The sequence below is a fragment of the Centrocercus urophasianus genome, unplaced genomic scaffold (assembly GCF_019232065.1).
Source record: "Centrocercus urophasianus isolate 14NV4802_14NV808 unplaced genomic scaffold, USGS_Curo_1.0 seq_47, whole genome shotgun sequence".
Lineage (NCBI taxonomy): Eukaryota > Metazoa > Chordata > Aves > Galliformes > Phasianidae > Centrocercus > Centrocercus urophasianus.
In genome coordinates this window covers 1711820-1732760 of record NW_024885055.1, presented here as the reverse complement: position 1 = coordinate 1732760, position 20941 = coordinate 1711820, and the positions used below count along the sequence as shown (strand labels likewise).

Here is a 20941-nt window from a genome sequence, read left to right as displayed (position 1 = left end):
AGCTGCAGGGATTCAGGACTACATGGCAGGCTGTGGGATGGGCAGTGAGGCTTTTAACTGATAGCATTGCACTCAGCAACAAAGCTGCAGCTTTGGGATACATCAGTGCAGAGGAATGATTCAGGTTTTCATGCTTCTAAATGAAAACCAAACTGCAAACTAATTAAATGCCTCCATTGGAGATTTATATTGACTTGCTCTAAGCCTCGGCTGAATGTGAGCTCTTTGGTTATGTATCCAAGTTTTGGTGCTTGGAAATTTTGATTGAGATGAAGCTGACTTTTAGAGATCTGGCCCTGTAATTTCGGATAAAAATTAGATCAATTTAGTTTAAAAAGCATCATTATGAATTCCACTGCAGAGAAGGTATGTCAGTATGCATTTCACTACTCTTCTCTAAAAGAAGACAAGAAAGGAAGGCTTAAAAATTAAGCCCAGACTTTTGAACACCAGCATTTTATAGTTAATAAATCGAACAAAGAATCCAGAGTGTTTCCTATAGAAATACCACATGTGGGTCAAATGATACCCAGGAGATCCATCTTGGTCTGCCCTCTTTCATACTACGGAGAGAAACAGAAGTGTTCCTTTTGAGTGCATATTTATGAAATATGCTGTGCAATTCACTGCACAAAACCCATTAGGAATGAAGCTTTTTTTCTGGATACAAGTGGATCATAATTGGTGTTTTTGCTTTTGTATCTCTAACGCAGTTTTGATGCTCAGTGCTACATTGTCAGTGATCTCATGGCAGAAGTGTCAGTGCTGCACCACCTGTGTATGTGCAATTAATCTAGTTTGTACAGCTGCTTGTATAGAAGAAGAGGTATGGCTTGTGTTCCTCACCAAGCAGAACTGCCCTTTGTCTCTCCAGAGATGGAAAGTTTCATGAAAAGTGGCGATTTCTTTGATTTTGAGTCAGGTGAATTCAATCTTTGGAGTTCTTCAATCTGTGGAGGCTGTGTGAGGCAAATTGGGAAACAGGAATTTAAATGGAGAATTTCAACAAATCACCTGAAAGGATGGTGTTACTTTGGAAAGAGTTTTTTTGGAACTGAAAGTGTATTCTCTGACCAAGATAGCCTCCTCCTGGTGAAGTGATGAGGAAGAATTTATTTTCCTTTTCACGTGGCTGTGATTAGATGTCTAATGACTGTTGCCATTCTCTGATCTGTCTGCTGTAATTTGATATTAGTGGAAAAATAAGGCACCTTTTCCTTAATCTTTAAAGACAAAAATGAACTGTCCTTATCTCTTCCCTTTTACTCAGGGATTTTTTTGTTGTTGAATGTGGGTTTGGTATTCTTGTGGGTTTGTTTTTTTTGTACTCAGGAGATGAGCTTCTGTTTGGAAACAGCTGTCTGTAAAGGAAATATATGTGTGATCAAAGCCCTTGCCAATTACAGAGTTTATTACTCTTTCTCCTGGGCTTTTGAATAGGAACTTGCTGTCCCTGTGTTTTGTCAGCAGGCTTATGGTAGTGCTGCAGTGCCTGACATTTTCTGTCCTGGAACCCCTCGGGGGGAAATTCACAACGATTTGGTCTGCAAGAGGGTTGCTCTTATTAAATTTATTTGTAATGCCTGTGTTGTAGATCCTAATAATTGTGTCTCTCTGCTATTGCATTCAGGAACTGTAATAGACCTGGATGGCTTGTGAAGATGAATGTAAATTCATTTTCCAGTTGTCAAACTACCTGCTGCTAGCCAAGGCAGATATGATTCCCCTATGAGTGCAGTGTAAAAACTCCGTAATTCCCTTGGGATTATGAATAGTACAGTTTGTAATGTTGTGGTTGATTTTAGTAATACAGGCTCACGTCAGGGCACAGATCTTGGAGAAGGCCAAGAAAACACAGCCAAAGCTGTTTTTCTCCTCAGCTTTGCATGCAGCACAAGTCAAGGCTGGGCTGGCTCCAGCTGCACCAGCTGTGTGCAGGTTGTGGCTTTCTGTCCCTGGAGAGACCATCCCTCATGGACAGCTCAGCCCATCTCCCAAGGAAAGCAGGGCCGACCTCCAGCCAGACACCATCACAGCTGCCACTTTCCTGGCTCTGCCTTTATGACTTTAAAATTCTCACTGGACATGTGTTGAAGGGAAAGTAGCTCATTTGCTTATGTTCAAGCTATATGGCAAAGCAGCGCTGTCTGCTGCTGGTTTCAGGGAATCGCAGAATGGCCTGGGTTGAAAAGGAGCACAATGCTCATCCAGTTCCAGCCCCCTGCTATGTGCAGGGTCACCAACCAGCAGACCAGGCTGCCCAGAGCCACATCCAGCCTGGCCTTGAGTGCCTTTGGGGATGGGGCATCCACAGCCTCCTTGGGCAACCTGTTACAGTGTGTCAGCACCCTCTGTGTTTCCTTGCCTCCATCAAAAGGGTAAATCTGGGGAAGTTGACCATTTATTTTCATAGTTTGTATGTTTTACCTTTTTCTGCCTCTTTTCTATAGACATGATCTAAAACTCTGAGCTTTTTGTTTTTCCTTAGAGAAAATCAGCGACTGATTTGTATTACATCACCCCATCACCAATATAGAAATAGCTGAAACCACTGTATGTGCTCAGCTCAAAGCCTGAGCCCTTTGTTTCCACCATCTGGGCTTCCTTAGCTGTGCACAGAATCGCAGACTGTCCTCTCTTGGATCCCTGCTCGCAGGGATCATCGAGTCCCACCCCTGGCTCCACACAGCACCACCCAAACCCTATGGCTGAGAGCGCTGCCCTTGGCTCCCTGTGAGGAGCTGCAGCTGCCATGAGGCCTCCCCTCAGCCTGCTCTGCTCCGCGCCCAGCAAACACAGCGATCTCAGCCACCCCTCTCACACACTGAAGCCCTCACACCCTTCCCCTCTATAGCCTTTCTCTGGATGCTTTCTTATAGTTTAATGTATATATGTGAAATCTCCCTGTTCTGCAGGAGAAATGAGCTTAACCTGTGACTGTGCAGCCAGAAACCAAGTCTCCTCATCCCTTTAGATCTGCGTTAGCAGCTAACAGAAGCCAAGGGATGCAAATGGTCTGCACCAAGCTCTGTTTTCTTTGTTAGTAAATGTGCCCTTTCCAGAACAGTCATTTGCATGGTTGACTACTGAATTATGCAGTATTGTTATTTTTGCCCTCTTTTGCTATCGTAACCCACCTGCAGGCACTGTCCAGATTTTTATAAACCCTCCACTGTTGTTTTTTTTGCAGGCATTACCTGAGGGGCAGACGGCATCCTGGGATACAGCCAAGGAAGATGAAAATCGCAATAAGAATAGATATGGAAACATAATCTCCTGTAGGTGTTAAGTCATATTACACTGAGCTTTCTGTATGATTTCAGAAGCGTCTTATGGAAACGGGGTGTGCTTGAAAACCTCACTTCAAACTGGTTTACAGTGCTGAGCGTGCAGTAATTCAGTCTGATTGTTACATGCTATACTTAATTCTAGCATTTTTTTTTTTTGTTTATATTTTTTTCTTAGGTCTTTTTAATGGTTTTTAAATTTATCTTTTATTCAAATCAAGGACAAAGTCATCTTTTCAGATTTTCACAGTAGGTGATTTTGCCCATTTTCCATTCTTTTTTTTTTGTTATGTAACTCAGATCTTTCAGTTCCACAAGCAGAATTGCAAAAGGAGATGTGGAACAGTGGTCAGTAACCAGTGCAGCAGCTGCTCCTTGTCTACACAGAGCTGTTTTGATGACTAGGACAAGCTTAGCTTCTGCTGATCATAGAAAGGAAGTTGAGAATACACTAGAAGTTCAGAGTTGTGTTTAATTCTATAATAAATTATAGTTGGTGTTATAGAGATATTAATATATTGCAAACTGCAGGGCAGGGGAGGACTCCATAAAACCACTTAGATCTATTTTGTTTCCATCTAAGGACTAGTTCTACTTCTGTCATTTTTTGTTAGATCTTAGTGATTTTTTTTTTCTAAAGATCTCCAAAGCAAAGCTTTCCGAAAGCTCTCCAGGCAGCTTTCCCCAGTGTTTCATTATTCCTTACAATGTCTGGGAGGAATGAGGAGAGGTACAATAAATCATCCTTTTTAAGGGTTGCTAAGCAGTATCAAATTGGAGAAGCCAGGCCTGAGACGATCAGAACAAGCAGAATGTAAATAGATGTGCCATACATTTATGAGACTGAATAAATGTATGGAACACTGTAACAGCAAAATTAGGTTGCATGGAATTATATGTTTAGTGGTGTATTTCTTCTCAGGTTAAATATATACTTTCTGTAGGACAAGCAGATTTTAACAAAGTGGAAAAAATCTTGGTCACAATGAGGTGTCTCTCACACAAGTTAACTTTCCTCTCTTTCTTTTAAAGACTTAAAAGAAGTGATTCATGTAACAGTTTTGGGGGAATGGGACAGAACGGCTAAGGAACCTCATTGTAAAGGTGAAGAAGTCTGGAAATTAAAATGAAAGGTTTCTGAGCTGTAATCTAATCCTGCATTTGCTCCTGTCTTTCTGCATTGATCGTGAGCTGGACACCAGATCCATCAGTCTTTGTTTCTCCATGTGGAAAATAGAAGTGGTACTATTGGAGCATTGTAGTTAGTGTGGGAATCATCTCCCTTATCTTCAGCTGTCTAAAAGCTCTGCCTTGCTGTATGCTTCCTGTGTTGCTAGTGGCAAAGAAAGATACTTTCAGACAGAGGTTCAATTTGCCTGTCTAGACAATTAGCTTAGATCAAATTAGTCTGAGAAATGAATCATCCAGCTATAGCAACTGAACATTGGTTTTTGAAGGTGGAAGTGCCATAGTGTGCTATAAGGAAGCTAACATGAAAGAGAATGTTTCTTTGGAGGATTTTGAAGAAGCAGTTGACCTAATGTCAAGGTGGAGGTGAAAGAAGGCAAGACTGTGCGAGAGTCACTGTTTAAAGCTCAAATTTGAGGCATGTGGGAGAAAAAATCAGAAGGTTGTTGAGGCAATGGAAAGGCATAGTTAGGAAGGACAAAAATAGTGAAAGAGAAGAGGGATGCTGACGATTTGAAGGTAAACAACAAGACCAGATGGATTTTCTTCACTTCAAGTATGTATGACATAAAGACGTTCAGAAAGAGAGAATAATTTCTAGGTTTAGTAACATGCCAAGAAGAGTGATGAAGTAAAATGGATTGAAATATTTGCTTCACTTTGAAGATGCCTGGAAGAAGGAAGAGAGGTTGCCTAAGGAAGGGGCATAGCATTTGTTAGACATTTTGTCAAAATGGTGGGCAGTTATCAGTGATGTCTTTGGCTAAGTCTTGAACCAGAACCTACCAATGGGTGATGTTGGGCAGCTGTCCTGAGTAAAGGCAATGGCGGGATCCAGAATGGAGAATTGACAGCAGAACTGAAAATAGCAGGAGAGCAGTTCCCTCCAGGCAGATCATGAAAATGAATTGTGCTCTGTGGGTACAAACTGTGCAAAATCCTGAGCAGAGGAGAGGAGGCGGAAAACGATTACATCCTTAGCTGATTTGTTGTGTTAAACCTACAATTGCTGGTAAAACCCGGAGTATGCACTGATTGCTCTTACCAGTGCATTTGGTAGAACGCTACAGATGGCAATTAACATTTTTTGTTTAATCACAGTTGCAATTTCATCAATCCTGGAACAACGTATTGCATGCTTTTTGGGGAGAGAATTGAAAAGCCAGGTTGTAACTAACTTTTCTAACTGTTTAGGAGACTTTTGTTAAAATGTGAGGTTACCAGCTCTTGCAACAACTAGTGTTGCTCAGGGATTCACAGCAGGTTGGATCTTGTCTTTGCTGCCTCCCATGTAATAGGACACTCGCAGGACCTTTTTACTCCGGTCATCTCTTTCCCAGTACTTCATTAACACTGTGACTCTATGTGAAAACCTAAATTTTATTGCCAGCCCCAGTATCTGATGCTGTTCTTACATCTGCAAACCAGTCTTTGTGGACCAGCTTAAGAGGCAGAGGTAGGTAGTGGATGCATTTATGTATGGAAATGATTTATGTTTGATTAAGTGTCTAGATATTGATGCTTTGGAAGTGCATCAGCGAGCGATGGTTAAGGGAGAGACGTAGCACTTGTGAGTTGAGCTGATCTCATTCCATAGAAGAGAAAACATCACAAAGCTGTGTGAGACCTTTGCTTCTATTCTATTTCTCCACATATTATCCAGATTTGGAGTAAAACTCTCAGGCAAGAGCTGAGAAAACAGAGACAAAAGATTGTGCTTTGCTTTAATTTACAGGAGAGCGCCATCTTTTTTCCTTCTTTTTTTCCCCATTTTTGAACATGTTTTCACAGGAGGTGCTTAGCACTTTCAGGGACGCTTTGACCAGCACTGCTTCGGATGATTCTCCCAGCTGCAATGGAGCTTTACCATCTTCTCACTTAGGCCATTGTATTAACATCCTGTGGTGGACCATTAAAACCTATTGAGTTGGTGACAAAAGGCAGAATTGAGACTTGCTTTATTTTCTTTCTGCTCTGACTGCTATATGCTTTTGGACTCTAAGACAGCAAATTAATCAGAATTGTGTGGTGGAACTGACAGATATCAAAGAAAGATTAAGAGAGCTCCCAGCTGGAACACCTCACTGTTGTCCTGTTCTAAAGGTGTCTAGTGCTGCTGATTAGAGGACAGTGTGCCTTGAGAGGTCAAATCATCCTTTCTTACCAGAACTATGTTGATTTATTTCCAAAGATGTCTGCATTTCTCCATCAACTCAGTGGAGTGCCTTGACAACCAATTTAGACTAGCTGCATAATATTTAGATGGCGAAAGTTGCATGAGATTAATCCAGCACTGGTGTCAAAATGATATGTGGAAAAATTGCAATGATATTTCAAATGATCACTAATGGGGATTTTGACAGAGGTATGAAATGATAACATTTTTGTGCTAAAATGGGAGCACAATGCTTCTCAGTGAAACTCCTGTCACTTTTGAAATCTGTTTGAAGACCAATTTTCAGTCAAAGTACTCTTCACACAGACTTCTGCTAACTTGCCTACCAACTGTAGGCAACAGGGAGAAGTAAGCTCATGTATACATTTGTAAAACTACGTCCATTTTTTTGCAGCCCTGAGATTTCTGTAAAGCATTTGTGGCACATGGAGATTTTGTGATGTCTCTTGAATGTGTAGAAGAGTTGAGTGATGTGTTCATTTCAGTGTGCCAAATCTTTGTCTCTTTGGCTAGTGTAGTCCTGTGGAAAGGGTGCAGAATGAGGGATTTCTTCTGGTCACTGGAAGCCATTTAAAGTCTGTAAGTTAAAAAAAAATAAGCACGAGACCCATGAGCTTCTATTCAGAATGGTCTCCTAAACTTATGAACTTATGATTAAAGACGCCATTAAGACATCATTATTACACATATGCAGTTTTTCTGCTGCACAGTTTGCACTCTTAAGATAAACAAATCACCCGCAAGTATTAATCACTTTCCTGTTATTTCCAGTAAGAATAACTGTATTTGGTTCAAGTGAATGAAAGAAACTCTTTTTATTACCTACAGAGCACCTGTCATTTAACCACAGCTGTCCTAAAGGCATAGATCATTCTGCAGTCCTTCTCAGATCTCTCTCAGCCAGTTCCCTTAAGGAGGCATCCATTTTTTTTTCTAAGTTTCTAAGTAAGGATTGGCTCAGAGAGCTGAAATGTGATTTGTGAGGTTGGTTGAGTTACATGAGGAGAGGCAGGTTCTTCCTCAGTGGCTGTGCAAAGCACTTCAGCCACACACTGTGTGAAGACAGCATCTAAAACCCACTTTAAAAAAAACAACTTGAGATTCTTTTCTGTCATCAGGGTCATTTTTGGTCTCACAACTTTTCAGTTATATTACTGCAATAAGTCAGGACTTTCATAACATCGCTATCCTGTGGCATCACAAGGATGATTAGTAAGTGTTTCCCTCAGAACCATTAGCTCTAGGGATTGCTTTGCTTTGCTTTTGTTCCTGCGTGGTTCTTAACTAGCTTAGTTTCCTGCCTTGAATTGCAAGTGTGAAATTGGCTACGGGAGACTTGGTGTATTTCATCGAGATGTCCACCTTAATCAGCCTCTTGTCTGTCTGTGTGAATTGCTCTAAGTATAAATTCTTTTGTTGTCTGTCTAACCACATGATTTACTGCAACTCCTAGTGTGCTTGCCTTGAGCACCGGTAATTGTGGAGAGCTGGGAGCAACATCAGCACTTTGGGAAAGATACCTCTTGCATTTACAGCTTGTATTTATTAATGCAAGTATAGCAGAGCTTTTGATGGATTCACCAACATAACCATTTCTGAATGCAAATATGGCATTTGAGAAATACAACAGTGTGGCTGTCGTTTGTGGTGTGAAATCCTCACCGAAATAATGAGCGAAGTATAGAATCATTGTTTTACATAAGCAAATGAATATTTAATGTACATCGAAATCTCAGTTTTTGGAGCTGTAGGTACATCTGCCTCTGATTCTGTGTTTAATTAAGTCATGGCTAAAACCTTTTTGACTGAGTTACTGCAGAACTCCGCCTCACGTTTTTGTTTTATTGTGATGATTCTTTTTAATTGAATGTAAATCATGCTTAGGCTCATATTTTGAGAAGTGTTTCTAACCATTAATGCTTTACTGCCTGGGAGCTACTGTCTACATAGCTAGCGGGGAGGAAATAAACTTAATGGAATCTGTATTCTGCTTCATTATAAAAGCCCTTTAGAAATGAGCCCAGCATGTCTGGCTGTGACCTCCGTAACCCGGCTGCCTTTCCCAAGCAACTGGTCCTTAGATAACAGCTCTGCAATTAATTACATGCCAGCACTGGGACTGCCAGCCCCGATCAGATCAACGCCCAGCTCGCTCAGTATCTGCTTTGACAGAGCTCAGCACCAGCTGATCCAAAGGAAGATCAAAATATTCTCTTGGTGGAAAATTATGACATAATTTGCCTGCTGGGGTAGTTCCTTTCTGTATCTGAGCTCTAGAGCATAATGGGAGAGGAAAAGATTGATATCTGTCATTGCCTTATCTAAAGTAACTTTGAACGTCCTCAAAAACACAAGCACTTTGTTTTTGCTGCAGTGAACCTGCCATTTTGCTGCAGTGGGTTCTGTGGGTTGTGTAAAAGAGCTATGATTTCCTTCAGCATTTTCCTTCTGTTCTTTGGATTACATCACTTGTTATTTGTAGGATTTCTCCTTTAGTCTTCCATACCTCTGTTGTGGCCTGTTTATTTTTATCCTGATTGTGTGTTAGCTCTTGTCTCAGTTTCCATGGGTCTGAGAAATCCAGGGGGGCTGTCACTTCCCAGGATGGAGATGGCTTTTGGAATGGAGATACCTCCTGAAAGACCCCCAGACCAAGCAGTGTCTTTGGTATTTGCGAAAGCTCTGTAACAAATTATAGTGATGGCAGTGAACTTAATGAGCACTGAGTATGAACAAGCATTAACCTAAAGATCTTACGTACAAAAAAAAGGGTGTATAGGAACTAGAACAGCTCTGATATTCTTTCAGTATTTTTTTTTTTTTATTATTATTATCATAAGTATTCAATTACTCACTTGCAGGAATTGGCAGATAAAATAAAGCACTGACAACGTCCTCTTTATCGTTACTGTCACTTTTCTCTTTCCTTCTTTCAGATGATCATTCAAGAGTGAGATTGCAGCTGCTGGATGGGGACCCTCACTCTGACTACATCAACGCCAATTACATAGATGTAAGGCTCATGGACGTTCCCAATGTGACAAACACTGCTGCTGACAAGTCTGCTCACCACTTTGTGGTGCATGTTACGTAGGGACAGACTGCTGGTCTGATGTGAATGACAGATGAATGTTATACAGACATCATGTTGTGACAGGGAGAAGGTTCTCAGTCTCCAGTCTCTTCTTTCTGACCAGTCTAGACAGATGGAGATTTCCTATGTTTGACAGCTCCACAAACACAAGTGGAATGTGGGGTAAATGCGTGATGTATGTGGAAATCAATATCAGCCCCTCACAATAACATTAGCAGATATCTGATTCTTACTGACTGCATACAGAGTCACAGTGCAGAAGGTGTGAGTGGCTTGACATTTTTTTTAAGCATTGTAAAATAACTTTTAAAAAGCTGCCTTCCTTGCACAAACAGAACGCTAAGTGACGTGCACTTCTTGTATGTGTCTCCTCATGCTTAGGAGTATGGCACTGTTCATAAGAGTATCTCTAATGGAAGAAACTGAAACATGCACTTACTAAAGTCACATACCACTGGCATTTAGTGTTATCATGCAGGGAAAAACTCACACCTTTGTTGTTTTTCAAGCACAAAGATTCAGCTTTTTCCAGTTTCCAGAGCTACCTGTGGGTTAGGCATGACACTTCTGTTTCTTGGAATGAGTAGTGGAAACTGTTCCATTCCTGTTTTCTCTTTGCTGTCATGAAATCCTGACACTGTGAGGTTTTTAATTAAATTACTTGACCAGAGTGAGATACCATCACTTAAAATCTAACAGGGCAACCTTGTTGCTTATCTTCAGGCACTCAATAACCAGCGTTGGTGCAGAGCAGTTCTTGCTGCCAGGAAGGTGAAAATGCATGTTGCTGTGCTTTGTTTAACTGTGACCTCCGGCCATCACATATTTGTCTTTTTTTCCAGGGGTACCACCGGCCTCGTCATTACATTGCAACTCAAGGCAAGTTCATTCTTGTATGTCTAAATATTTGTAAAATCTCTGCTGTTCTAGATTGCTACAAGAGTTATTTATAGGGTGACATCTTCTGTGTTGGGAATGTCTGAAAACTTGGTTTAGGGGAGCAAAAGGCAAGGAGATGAGATGTTCCAAGCTACTAAAGGCACTCAAACAAAAAAATCTAAATTATAAGAGTAGGCATAGAGATGACAGAACAATCTATAATGTGCCCTTTGTGCATGAAATACAAGGTTATAACTAAAAGGGGCTTCATGGAGCTTGAGTTTACCTGCTGGTGTGAAATTGCTGTGGGAAGGTCGTGTGAATATGCCTGTGACCGATGAATTTTTGTTAGTGGGAACTGGTAGCAAATTGCATTTGAACACCACCTTCTGTAACTTAGTTTGCTCTGCCTTTAGAAAGAAGCAAAAACCTCAGCGACACAATTGAACGCTGAGCATGTTAGATGATGAGCCTCCTAACTGTGGTTCTTTGCACTGGATTGCTGTTTTCCTACATCACCAGGCAAACTCTTTGGCCATAACCACTTTCCCTACAATTATTCATTCTCATTTCAGTGCATTCCTTCCTCCTTTGGAAATGTGATATTCACATAAATGACTCTGTTCTTAAGTTCCACTTCATGATTTTTTCATGTTTGTCTCTATTGAAGGAATAAAGAACATAATAGAATAAAATTGGTGTATGGGTTTATAAGGGCATAGAGAATGCATCATGGCAAAGAACATGGAGGCTGCAGTTTGGGCAGAGTGGCTGAAGGTTTTCATTTACAGGCTAGAAGAGAAAGGGGGAATAAGAGAAGAAGCTCTAGTCTAATAAATTATCTTTTGTGGATGCTAGCTGTTTGGCTGTTGGAGCCCAATGATTTTCCTTGTAGGAACTCTCAAAAAAGGACTAATTTCTGAATGCTTTCTCCTTCATAATTAATAAACTATTAGGAATTGTACTGTTGCATCTGGTACAAATCTCAATACTGCCTTAATTGCAGAGTGACTGTGGGGTTCATCCCCATCCCTTTGCTTATACATTATTTCCTACTGGAACTGTCATCTCAGCTGTTTACAACACAGCAATCACCTCTGTTTCTGGCATGCTGGAATCCCAGATACTTACTGCAAGAAAGGTGAGGTGTCTGATCCGTCAGAGAGCTCCAGGCTGTTCAGTGTCTATAGCCCTGAGTCACAGAAAGAGGCACTGAAAGGGAGAGTAGGATCCTGTGAGAACAGCACAATGGCAAGGGAACAACTGGAATGGGTTGTTGGCATTAGATGTACTCTCTGAAGATGTCTTTTTGTCTTTTCTCATGCCCCAGGGCCGATGCAAGAGACAGTGAAGGATTTCTGGAGAATGATTTGGCAAGAAAACTCTGCAAGCGTTGTCATGGTCACCAACTTGGTGGAAGTGGGCAGGGTAAGGGGACCATTTTCCTATCACAGAAAAACAAAGCATTGCTGGGTGTAGCGCTGGTGTTGATGCTGCACAATGCTCAGCAAGTGAAATTCTTTTTGCTTACTGTAGCGAAGAAAGGAATTAAACCACTCAGGAATTTTTTCCTATAAAATGCTAGATTTTTGTGATACTTAGCTGCTTCCCTTCCAGATTAATAAGGATCTTGTTCCTGCTGTAAGTCTTGCTTTAGCAGAGTTATACAAATTTATGCTAGCTGAGGAGCTGTCTCCTTTTTCAGTACAGAGGGAAAAAAATGTACTTCTGTAATAATTATTCTTTATCTGTGTAATTTGAGTAATTTTCTACCCACAAAAATCTGGAGGCATGAAGACGTGCAACTGGTGTTTGAACTGATCAAAAGAGATTTTTAAATGATATTTCAAAGCTGAGAGTTGCTGGTCATTTCAGAATATCACCGTTCTGTTGTGATGTCAGCCCATGCACAGCTGGATCCTGGGGCCACCTAGGGGCACTGGGCTCTTCATCATACACAGCTTTGCTCTCTTGGACTCAGCTAACCAGGAGTCTCTGCGTTAGCACAGGGCTACTGCTAAAGCTCACAGTGGGAGCAAATGTGAATGACTCAGAGGAACAGAGCAGCTTCGGAGAATAAGAAGGAAGCACATTTGGGATGTGCTTCCCCTGGCACGTTCTTCCCACTCCTGGTAGTCTTTGGTTTAGAGAGATTCTCAGCCAGAAACCAGCACTTCAAAAATGTTCTCCTTCTGTTTGTCACCTTCCATTCCCTTTGTACTAAAAGAAATGTTTAAGCAATATCTTATTCACAACTGCTAGTAATTCAACTGCTTTGTGTTTGATTTCCTTTAGATCTCATGTTTGAATGCTGCTTGGTTCTGTTCATTTATTGTTATTTATTCTATTCTACCTTCTACTGACACTTCAGTTTGAAATAAACTCCTCTGTGTAAAAAACAAACAAACAAAAAACCCGACGAAAAAATTCCAAATCCTAAACGGATCATATAATCGCAGCCTCTTTCTATGACTTGAAGTGCAATTTATAACCTGCTTTGCAGTAGCTGTTTGGTTGAGATTTTAGGTGCTGTTCCACCTCTTCATGCTGGAGCATTTAGTAACATTATAGTCTTTGTTAACCTGTATAAGCTGCTCTGGCATTTATTTCTACCGTTAGTTTTGCACGTGGCTTGTAAACGTGCTATGCGCTCACAAGATGAGGTAATTGTTTTCATGAGCCTTAGCTCATATCGTCTTGAGAGTGGGGTAAAATGTGGATCAGCTCTACCTCACTTGGAGCTAGTTCCTCTCAATATTTTCTTTCCCTTCCCACCAGGTGAAATGTGTTCGGTACTGGCCAGATGACACAGAGGTCTATGGGGATATTAAAGTCACATTAATTGAGACAGAACCACTGGCAGAGTATGTCATACGCACATTTACTGTACAAAAGGTAAGGAAATCTTCAGTCAGCTGATCTTTTGATGTCACACTCAGTTTGTGATCTGAAATGTGAACTCTGGGTGGAACATCCAGAGGTATGGAGATGGGAACAGTAGCTGTATGGCATGTTTTCACTTCTGGAATCTAAATTTTTGACAGGTATTCTCATTTTACTTAAACGTCTTGATGTAACAACAAAGGTAAAATCCACAGTGCCTGAAGCTTAAATAAATCCAAAAGCCAGCAGGTAGTTGGCTATCCCAATTTACAGCAGAAAACTGTAGGTGAAGAAAAGGTATCAGCTAAATTGGATACCAGAGAGGTTTCTTTTTCAAGAGAAATAAAGTAATAAAAGCTCAACTATTAAAATTGTCCCCAAATTGGCAGGATTTGGAAGATTTATGTTATATACAATTAGAAATTGAATATCTAAATGTCAGAGTATTCCAGGTCTGTCCAAATTACTCTCCAAACACTCAGTAAGTGGTTTTAAAGCTTTTCCAAAATACCTACTAAGCCACACTGGGAATATTGTTCAGGTTTTCTAGCTCATAAGGTCCACGTTCCATTGAATCACTGAAAAACCTGACAGGAAATGCTAATGCCAAAATCTGACAGATTAGTGAGCTCCACATACATTTCCTATATAGTAAAAGGTCACAGCTAACTGATATTTCTGTGTTACCCTTGACAAAACAAATACAGTTACAGCCAGTTTTCATGCACAAGCATAATTGTCTCACCAGTAGGGCAAGTGGTGGATCTAGGTACCACTTTCTATCCTTTTCAGCACCAGCTTTAATCTCAAACTTGATATTTTTTGGCAGGAGGCAACAGAAAATCTACAGTTTCCTGGGGCCTCTGTATTTAGCTGTTCATTCCCCAGGCTTTTGCTTCAGTGTCTGAAAAAGGATTTGAGAGTGGTGGTTTATGGAGGTATCACCACAGGCGAGATGGGCGAAGTGCAGCCCTGGTACGCTGGGGCAGAAGTCATCCTGTAATGTTCCCAGTGAGCTGGTTATGAACACTGAGACTACAGGTTTGAATCAGGTGCTGGCATTCACCTCCACAGTCCTCAGCTGTACTTTGCCACTTCGTTTGTAATTGGAGTGCATCTTGATCCTTCACCTTGAAATCTCTTGGAGTGAAAAGTAGTATAGGACATATTCCTGCACACGATTAGAGCTAAGTTGTTCAGCCTTCTGTATGAGAGTAGGGAGCAGTGGGCAAAATGCGTTTACCGCAGTCTGGTGGCAGAAAAATAGAGGCTGTGCTGTCTCCTCAGAAAGGCTACCATGAGATCCGAGAGATTCGGCAGTTCCACTTCACCAGCTGGCCAGACCACGGGGTTCCTTGCTATGCCACGGGCCTCCTGGGCTTTGTTCGGCAAGTAAAGTTCCTCAACCCCCCAGAGGCAGGACCCATCGTTGTGCACTGCAGGTATGTGAGCTCTCGGTGCCTTTCTTCCATCAGGTTATTTTTTTTTTTCTGCTTTTTTTCTTCTTTTCGTCCAACAACGACAAACTACATTTTGTTTGTTTAAGAGTTTAATTTGTCGGCTTTGTGGGAAGTGGAGTCTGGTTTCTTTTCTAAAGTGGCAGCTTTGGAGCTTAGCCGGCGTTAATTGGAGATAAGTGGGTCAGAGAGGGCTGTTGGAATGTAGAAGACTCTCTGGTGGCCCATACTCTCTTAGATGCTCACAGCAGAGCTGGGAAAATGGTAAATATCTGGGACAGCAAGTCCAGTCATTATCCGCAGCAAACCTCATGTGGCAGTAGGGATGATGCCTACGAACAAACAAGGCTGCGGAGAGGGATTTTAAAGCAACTGTGCTTTTTTGTACCCACATGTACTGCAGTTTAGCTTTGCACGAGGGTCAGAGGTTTTATCTCATACGTTTCTCTGCCTTCCTGGGTATTGATACCAGCCATATGCATCTCAGCCTCCTCAAAACCCAGTCTGAATAAGAATTTCAGACTGAAAACCTGCCCAGTGCCTTCCAGATAGGAAATAAGAGGCAAATGCCTGAGGAAAACTGCTTGGCTTTACAGCTGTGAGAATTCAGATTATTGATTTGCATTCTGGCAGACTCCTGGGCTGCTGCTGCTGGTACTGTACACTTTCTGCACTGTCTTCTTCCAGCTGAAGGCAAGTCTGTGCTGTGCAAGGCAGTACATGAGTAAGAAGAAGAGTGTCCCTGGCTTGGGGAACCCGCAGTTGGAGATGTAGTCAGACATGCTGATGGTGTTGTGAAAGCAGAGGCACCCAGGGCACAGCAGAGCCAGGCAAAGAAACCAAATCTCCTGAGCAGGACTATGCTAATCCTTACTGCCTTTCTACATCAGCTTGCAGCACTGGAAAAACTGGGGGAAAAGGTTATACTGGATTGGATCAGTAGATTGTATCATTTATGTGGGTCATTGTGAGGCAGAAGAAAGTAACAGACCTCAAAACCGACTGTGCTAGTGAGTGTTGGATATGGGTCCATGTCCTTTTTTTTGACTTCACAGTGAAAGCGGTTGTGATTGTAGCATACCTGGTTAAGAAAACTCATTATTGCATGGCTTCAAATGCAGAAAAAGACATTACTGCAAAAGAAGGAATTTGGGTTTGTAGAAGGTGATTCTGCAGTCACAGTGCACCTGTTTTGAAAAGGAGATACGGATGCAGCACCAGGCCAGAGAGCAGAGCTGAGCACCCCAGAATCTCACCCTGAGCAGTGCACAGGCACTTACCTCCTAGTGATGGGCTCTGCCATCAGGAGGACAGAGAGATTGTGTCCCACAGTTACTTTGAAAAGGAAAATCAGCTAAATCTTTTTTAACTGTTTGGAGTGTTTGGGGGTTTTTTGTTTTTTTTTTTTTTGTGTGGGTTTTTTTGTTTTTTTTTTAATTTTTATTTAGCAAGTGATGAATCAGATCCATAATAAAATGCAGCTCGGCCAAAGGAGCTGTAGAAGGGAATTCTTTCAAAGCTTTCAGGGCTTGAATTTGCTGCCTTGGTGCTGTGACATGGAGCTGGCCTTGGAAAAAGTCTGAACCTGATTCATCGTTACCAAGAAAGCAAGAAGAAATTTTTCATCCTTCACATTTTAATGAATAAATGCCATTTCCTCTCTGTTATTTATCTGCTTTTGAATTTTAATGACTTGCTTTAAGTGGTAATTACCAAATTCTCCCTACCGATGCCTGGCTGGATATTATCACTATTCGATATTTATGAAGTGCTGGGGTCCTCTAAATATAGAAGTGTTATAACTATTTGTTAAAATTCTGAAAAGCTGAGAGATAAAGAGAGAGGAAATGCCATTTATTCATTAAAATTCTGCAAATGAAAAATATCTTCTCTCTATTCAGCAGTTGATTAATCTGGTCCATTAATGTATGGTCATTCATATCTCCTTGCTTTTGGCTCTGCTGGAGTTTTCATGCAACAGAAGTTTCCCCGATTTGAGCTGAGTTTTCCTTTTTTCCTTTGGTGTTATGTTTAGAGACATTCTCCTCTTTCTATCCTTCACACCTAAACAGCTTTGGATGATTTCCCAGGAGGGAAAGAGGACACGATGACAACACACTTTGCAAGAGATGCTTCAATTCTCATGTGCAGCTGGGGGAGGTCTTAGCTGAAGGTTTTGAGTAGCCTCAGGCTCCTTTCTCTATAATGTTATACAATCCATAACTTGAAATCATCCTACTTGGGACCAAACCTTCTCATTAAGAAGGGAAAAAAAATGTTTGTGGAAATGAACTGATCCCCTCCCATTGAGCCCTCTTGAGTACACATGCATGCTTCTTAGTAGTCCCACGAGAAGGAAAACCTTGGAGAAGCAGATCCAACTCCCACCCCTTCTGAATTGGGTATCTTTGCAACCCAGAGGCTGCTCTCCCACATCCTTTGTGATGTGCATGTAAACTGATCTGTAAAATCAGAGTGACTAGTTTTGTAGAATGATGTTTTTGTTGACATTTGAGAAAACAAAGCTTTCTGTGTCCCTTCCTGGGCCCATTGCCATTCCCAGAAATATTAGTTCACCTCATTCTCTTAAATGCAAAGCTAATTTAACTAAGCACAAAAATCACACCATGGGGAGCAGCTTTCAGGAGAAGCAGCTGTGTCCATGCAGCTATTTTCTGTACAGCTATTTTCTGTGTAGTTATTTTCTGTATGTCTATTTTCTCCTCCACAAAGCCCTGCCTCCGCTCAGTCCGTTGATTGTGTGGACCTTCATTGCCTTCTCTTTTTTTTCCAGTGCTGGGGCTGGGAGAACAGGGTGCTTCATTGCCATTGACATCATGCTTGACATGGCAGAGAACGAAGGTGTGGTTGATATATTTAACTGCGTGCGAGAGCTGCGCTCCCAGAGGGTCAATTTGGTGCAGACAGAGGTAGGTGCCAGCAGGTCTCCTTCCACCTATGAAGCTCCTCTGCTTCACAGGGGCCCAACACTTCATTAAGTCAATGCTTGCCTCCTCTGTGATGGGATTATACAGAACTTTCTTTGCTAAGGGTGGCCAGATGCTGAATCCTGTTCACAGGCAGCTGCTCAGAGCTCAAGGCAGGAGGACGAGCACTGATGTTTAGGCCTTAGCATTGCTGATTGATTTATTCTCACAGTAGAAGAGGTCACTGCTGAATCATTTGTAGGTGCACTGCAAACTCAGTACCTATTTTGTATCAAGTGCAAGCTCAAACTATGAAACATCCTGGATTTAAACAGCGGGTGCAGATGAAGCAAGCTGCTCCTGAACGTACCATTTAGCAGCTGTATAAACTTCTCTCAGACTGTTATCCCACTACACAAGTTTGATGTGTGTTCCCCTCCTGATGGGCAGAGTAAAAGTCTGGAACAGAGAAAAACTTTTAACTTTTCAGGTTTCTCGTATCTCGTGTTCTGTTTACAGAAATATCCTTTGCCAGAGTACCAGATTCTCTGGGAGCTTTGAAGAGACAGGTGGAGCAGACCTACATTTGTGCTGTTATTGTCATTGGTCTGAAGCACAAGCCAAATTCTCCGTGATAAAGAGACCATTGCCTTGCAATTGCCTCCTTGAATTCCCCCCTGGCCCAGCCCTGTTTTGTCCCAGCATTCCCAGTGCTGGTGATTTACCATTAGACTTGTAAATTTGAAATGAATACATGAGACCTCACATTCAGTGATGGATGAAATATGCTCACAAAGCTGTCACATAGCACAATGTGTAATTTGTCTCCACATGAAACTGAGCCAAATATGCATAGCAGGCATGACTTAAGAAAAAAAAAAAAAAAAAAAAGTATGATATTTCATGATCTGTAGTGAAAACATGACTTTAATATCTCATCCCCTCCCCTGTGCAGGAACAGTATGTATTTGTCCATGATGCCATTTTGGAGGCATGTCTCTGCGGCAACACGGCCATTCCAGTTTGTGAGTTCAGATCCATATATTACAACATCAGCAGGATAGATCCACAGACCAATTCCAGCCAGATAAAAGATGAGTTTCAGGTAATGTCATGTCTTGGTCATTGCAATTGGTGTACTGATGGTGTTTAATCAATTTCTGTGCTATTTTATGATTTCCAACACAGCGGAGGAGAGTGACACTGAGATGAGGTCTGATTTCTGGTTATTTTTGTTGTGTTAGAACTGAATCAGGCAGAGGTTTGTTTTTAAGCATGAGATTTTCAGCCTTTGGCAAGGAAAAGTTCCCATCACTTCAGTAGAGCAAGGATTTTAATTTCCGCAGATAACGTTGTACTTCTCATTTCAGCAAATATTCAGTTGTTCATTTCCTTCTGTAATTTATGCAGAAACATTTATGCCTCAAGGCCCCTTATTAACTGTTCCTGTGGCTTGTCTGTTGCTTCAGAGTCTTGACAATCAACTTGTTGATGTCCTTCCATACAAAGAGAGTGAGCTCCGTGAGTGCTGCTTTCTCTAATACTAATTTTCAGTGAATTGAAGCCCTCTGTTCACCCAGAACGTTTTTATGAATACTCTGTGGCCAGAACTGGAATGTCATATAATAACACTCACAAGTCTGGAGTAGCATTGTTTGACTGGAGCAAGAAACAAGGACTGCTGGGCTAACAGCAGTACTTATCCCACACAGGTAAAATGGGGCTTGCGACACAGAGGCTACCAGCTCTGTGCAAGGGTGCCTCCAACACAGCAGAGAACTCACCCTTCAGAACAGTGAACTAAGCTTCCTAGGCTGATTCTCAATATATCTGTAAGTCCCTTCAGGATTTTCAACCAACATAATGTTGTTGGAAATTTAGGGCAAGATGATTTTGACTGCAAAGAGAGACTGCTATTTATTAAGAAGCTGTTCTTAGTCAGCAGTGAAAAGATGGAGATTGCTTTTATTGTGGGAGATGCCCCTCTGTCCCCCAGCCAAGTGTCTTTTCCAGGAGGAAGCTGTCTAGCTTTCTGAGCTAGATGCCTCATTTGCTCCCTCTCTGCACGAAGACAGAATGTGTATGTTTTATCTGAAACCTTGCAGAGAATCATCTGGGTTGATGTAGTGAGATAAAGAGCATGGATCCCAACTGATGACACTTCAATTAAAAAAAATATATCTGCTTTTATCAAGTGATATCAGATCTGTAAAAGCGTTTCTGGCTATGGACGCTTGGCATGAGGGAGCCGAAGCCTGACTTCATCAAGTGCTGCTGTACTATTAAAAAAATGACACCGCTCAGTGTGCTTATTTTGTCATGATAGGAAGTGAGATTTGTCGCCCGCGTGCTTGTTCTTTTGAGCTGCCAGGGGCTGGCAGCTCCTTTGGGTAGGAAATGCTCCTCCATGCTTTGCATAAGAGGTTCGTTTGCTGTCTAGTACTAAGATGCTGTTTTTACAGGGGTTTGGCTTAAAGCATTCTTCAGCCTTAGCTGTTTGGCTTTAATGCATAGGATGGTATCTTTTGCTACAATCTTTATGAACCAGTTCATCTAACTGTATCTATTGGTCCAATCTGTATTATTTAGGTCTCGCTGTCCCTCAGGTAAGACTGGATAGATTTCTCATGCACTGCACATTGCCTGAACATATAAAAGCTCATTCTGGGGAGTCTTTATGTTCTGAGTAAGCTACAAAAAACAAGTGAGCAAGGAGAAGGACATAAAATAGTCAGGAGTAAATCACTAACAAGTTACTCACCTAATTATCTGCGCTGTCAGAGATTTCAGGTTTCATTACTCTTCCCTGCCAGACTGCCTGCTTCCCATCCTAGGTAAGGGGACTTGTGTGCATAACTTAGAGCAACACGATTTCTGATGTTACTTTTCTGTATGTAACTTCCTATAACAGGTGGTCTGACCCTTCTCCTTTCTCCATTCACAACTTCTCTTTGGATGAAATCAACCTCTCTGTAAAAATGGTTGGCCTCTCAGTATTTTGTGTTCATCTGTTGGTTGCAAAGGAATTCACAGCATGACTGCTTTGCTCA

The 20941-nt window shown here is 41.6% G+C and overlaps 1 protein-coding gene across 1 annotated transcript in view; it reads left to right on the top strand.

Annotated features, from left to right (window-relative positions):
- Window positions 1–20941, top strand: part of PTPRT (protein tyrosine phosphatase receptor type T) — a 305115-nt gene that overhangs the window by 275025 nt on the left and 9149 nt on the right. Inside the window, exons 20-27 of the mRNA XM_042834507.1 lie at window positions 3191–3278; window positions 9588–9664; window positions 10588–10624; window positions 11955–12052; window positions 13403–13519; window positions 14795–14949; window positions 17759–17894; window positions 18847–18996. Of these exons, the coding sequence (XP_042690441.1) occupies window positions 3191–3278; window positions 9588–9664; window positions 10588–10624; window positions 11955–12052; window positions 13403–13519; window positions 14795–14949; window positions 17759–17894; window positions 18847–18996 (858 nt within the window). The remainder of the gene's footprint in view (window positions 1–3190; window positions 3279–9587; window positions 9665–10587; window positions 10625–11954; window positions 12053–13402; window positions 13520–14794; window positions 14950–17758; window positions 17895–18846; window positions 18997–20941) is intronic.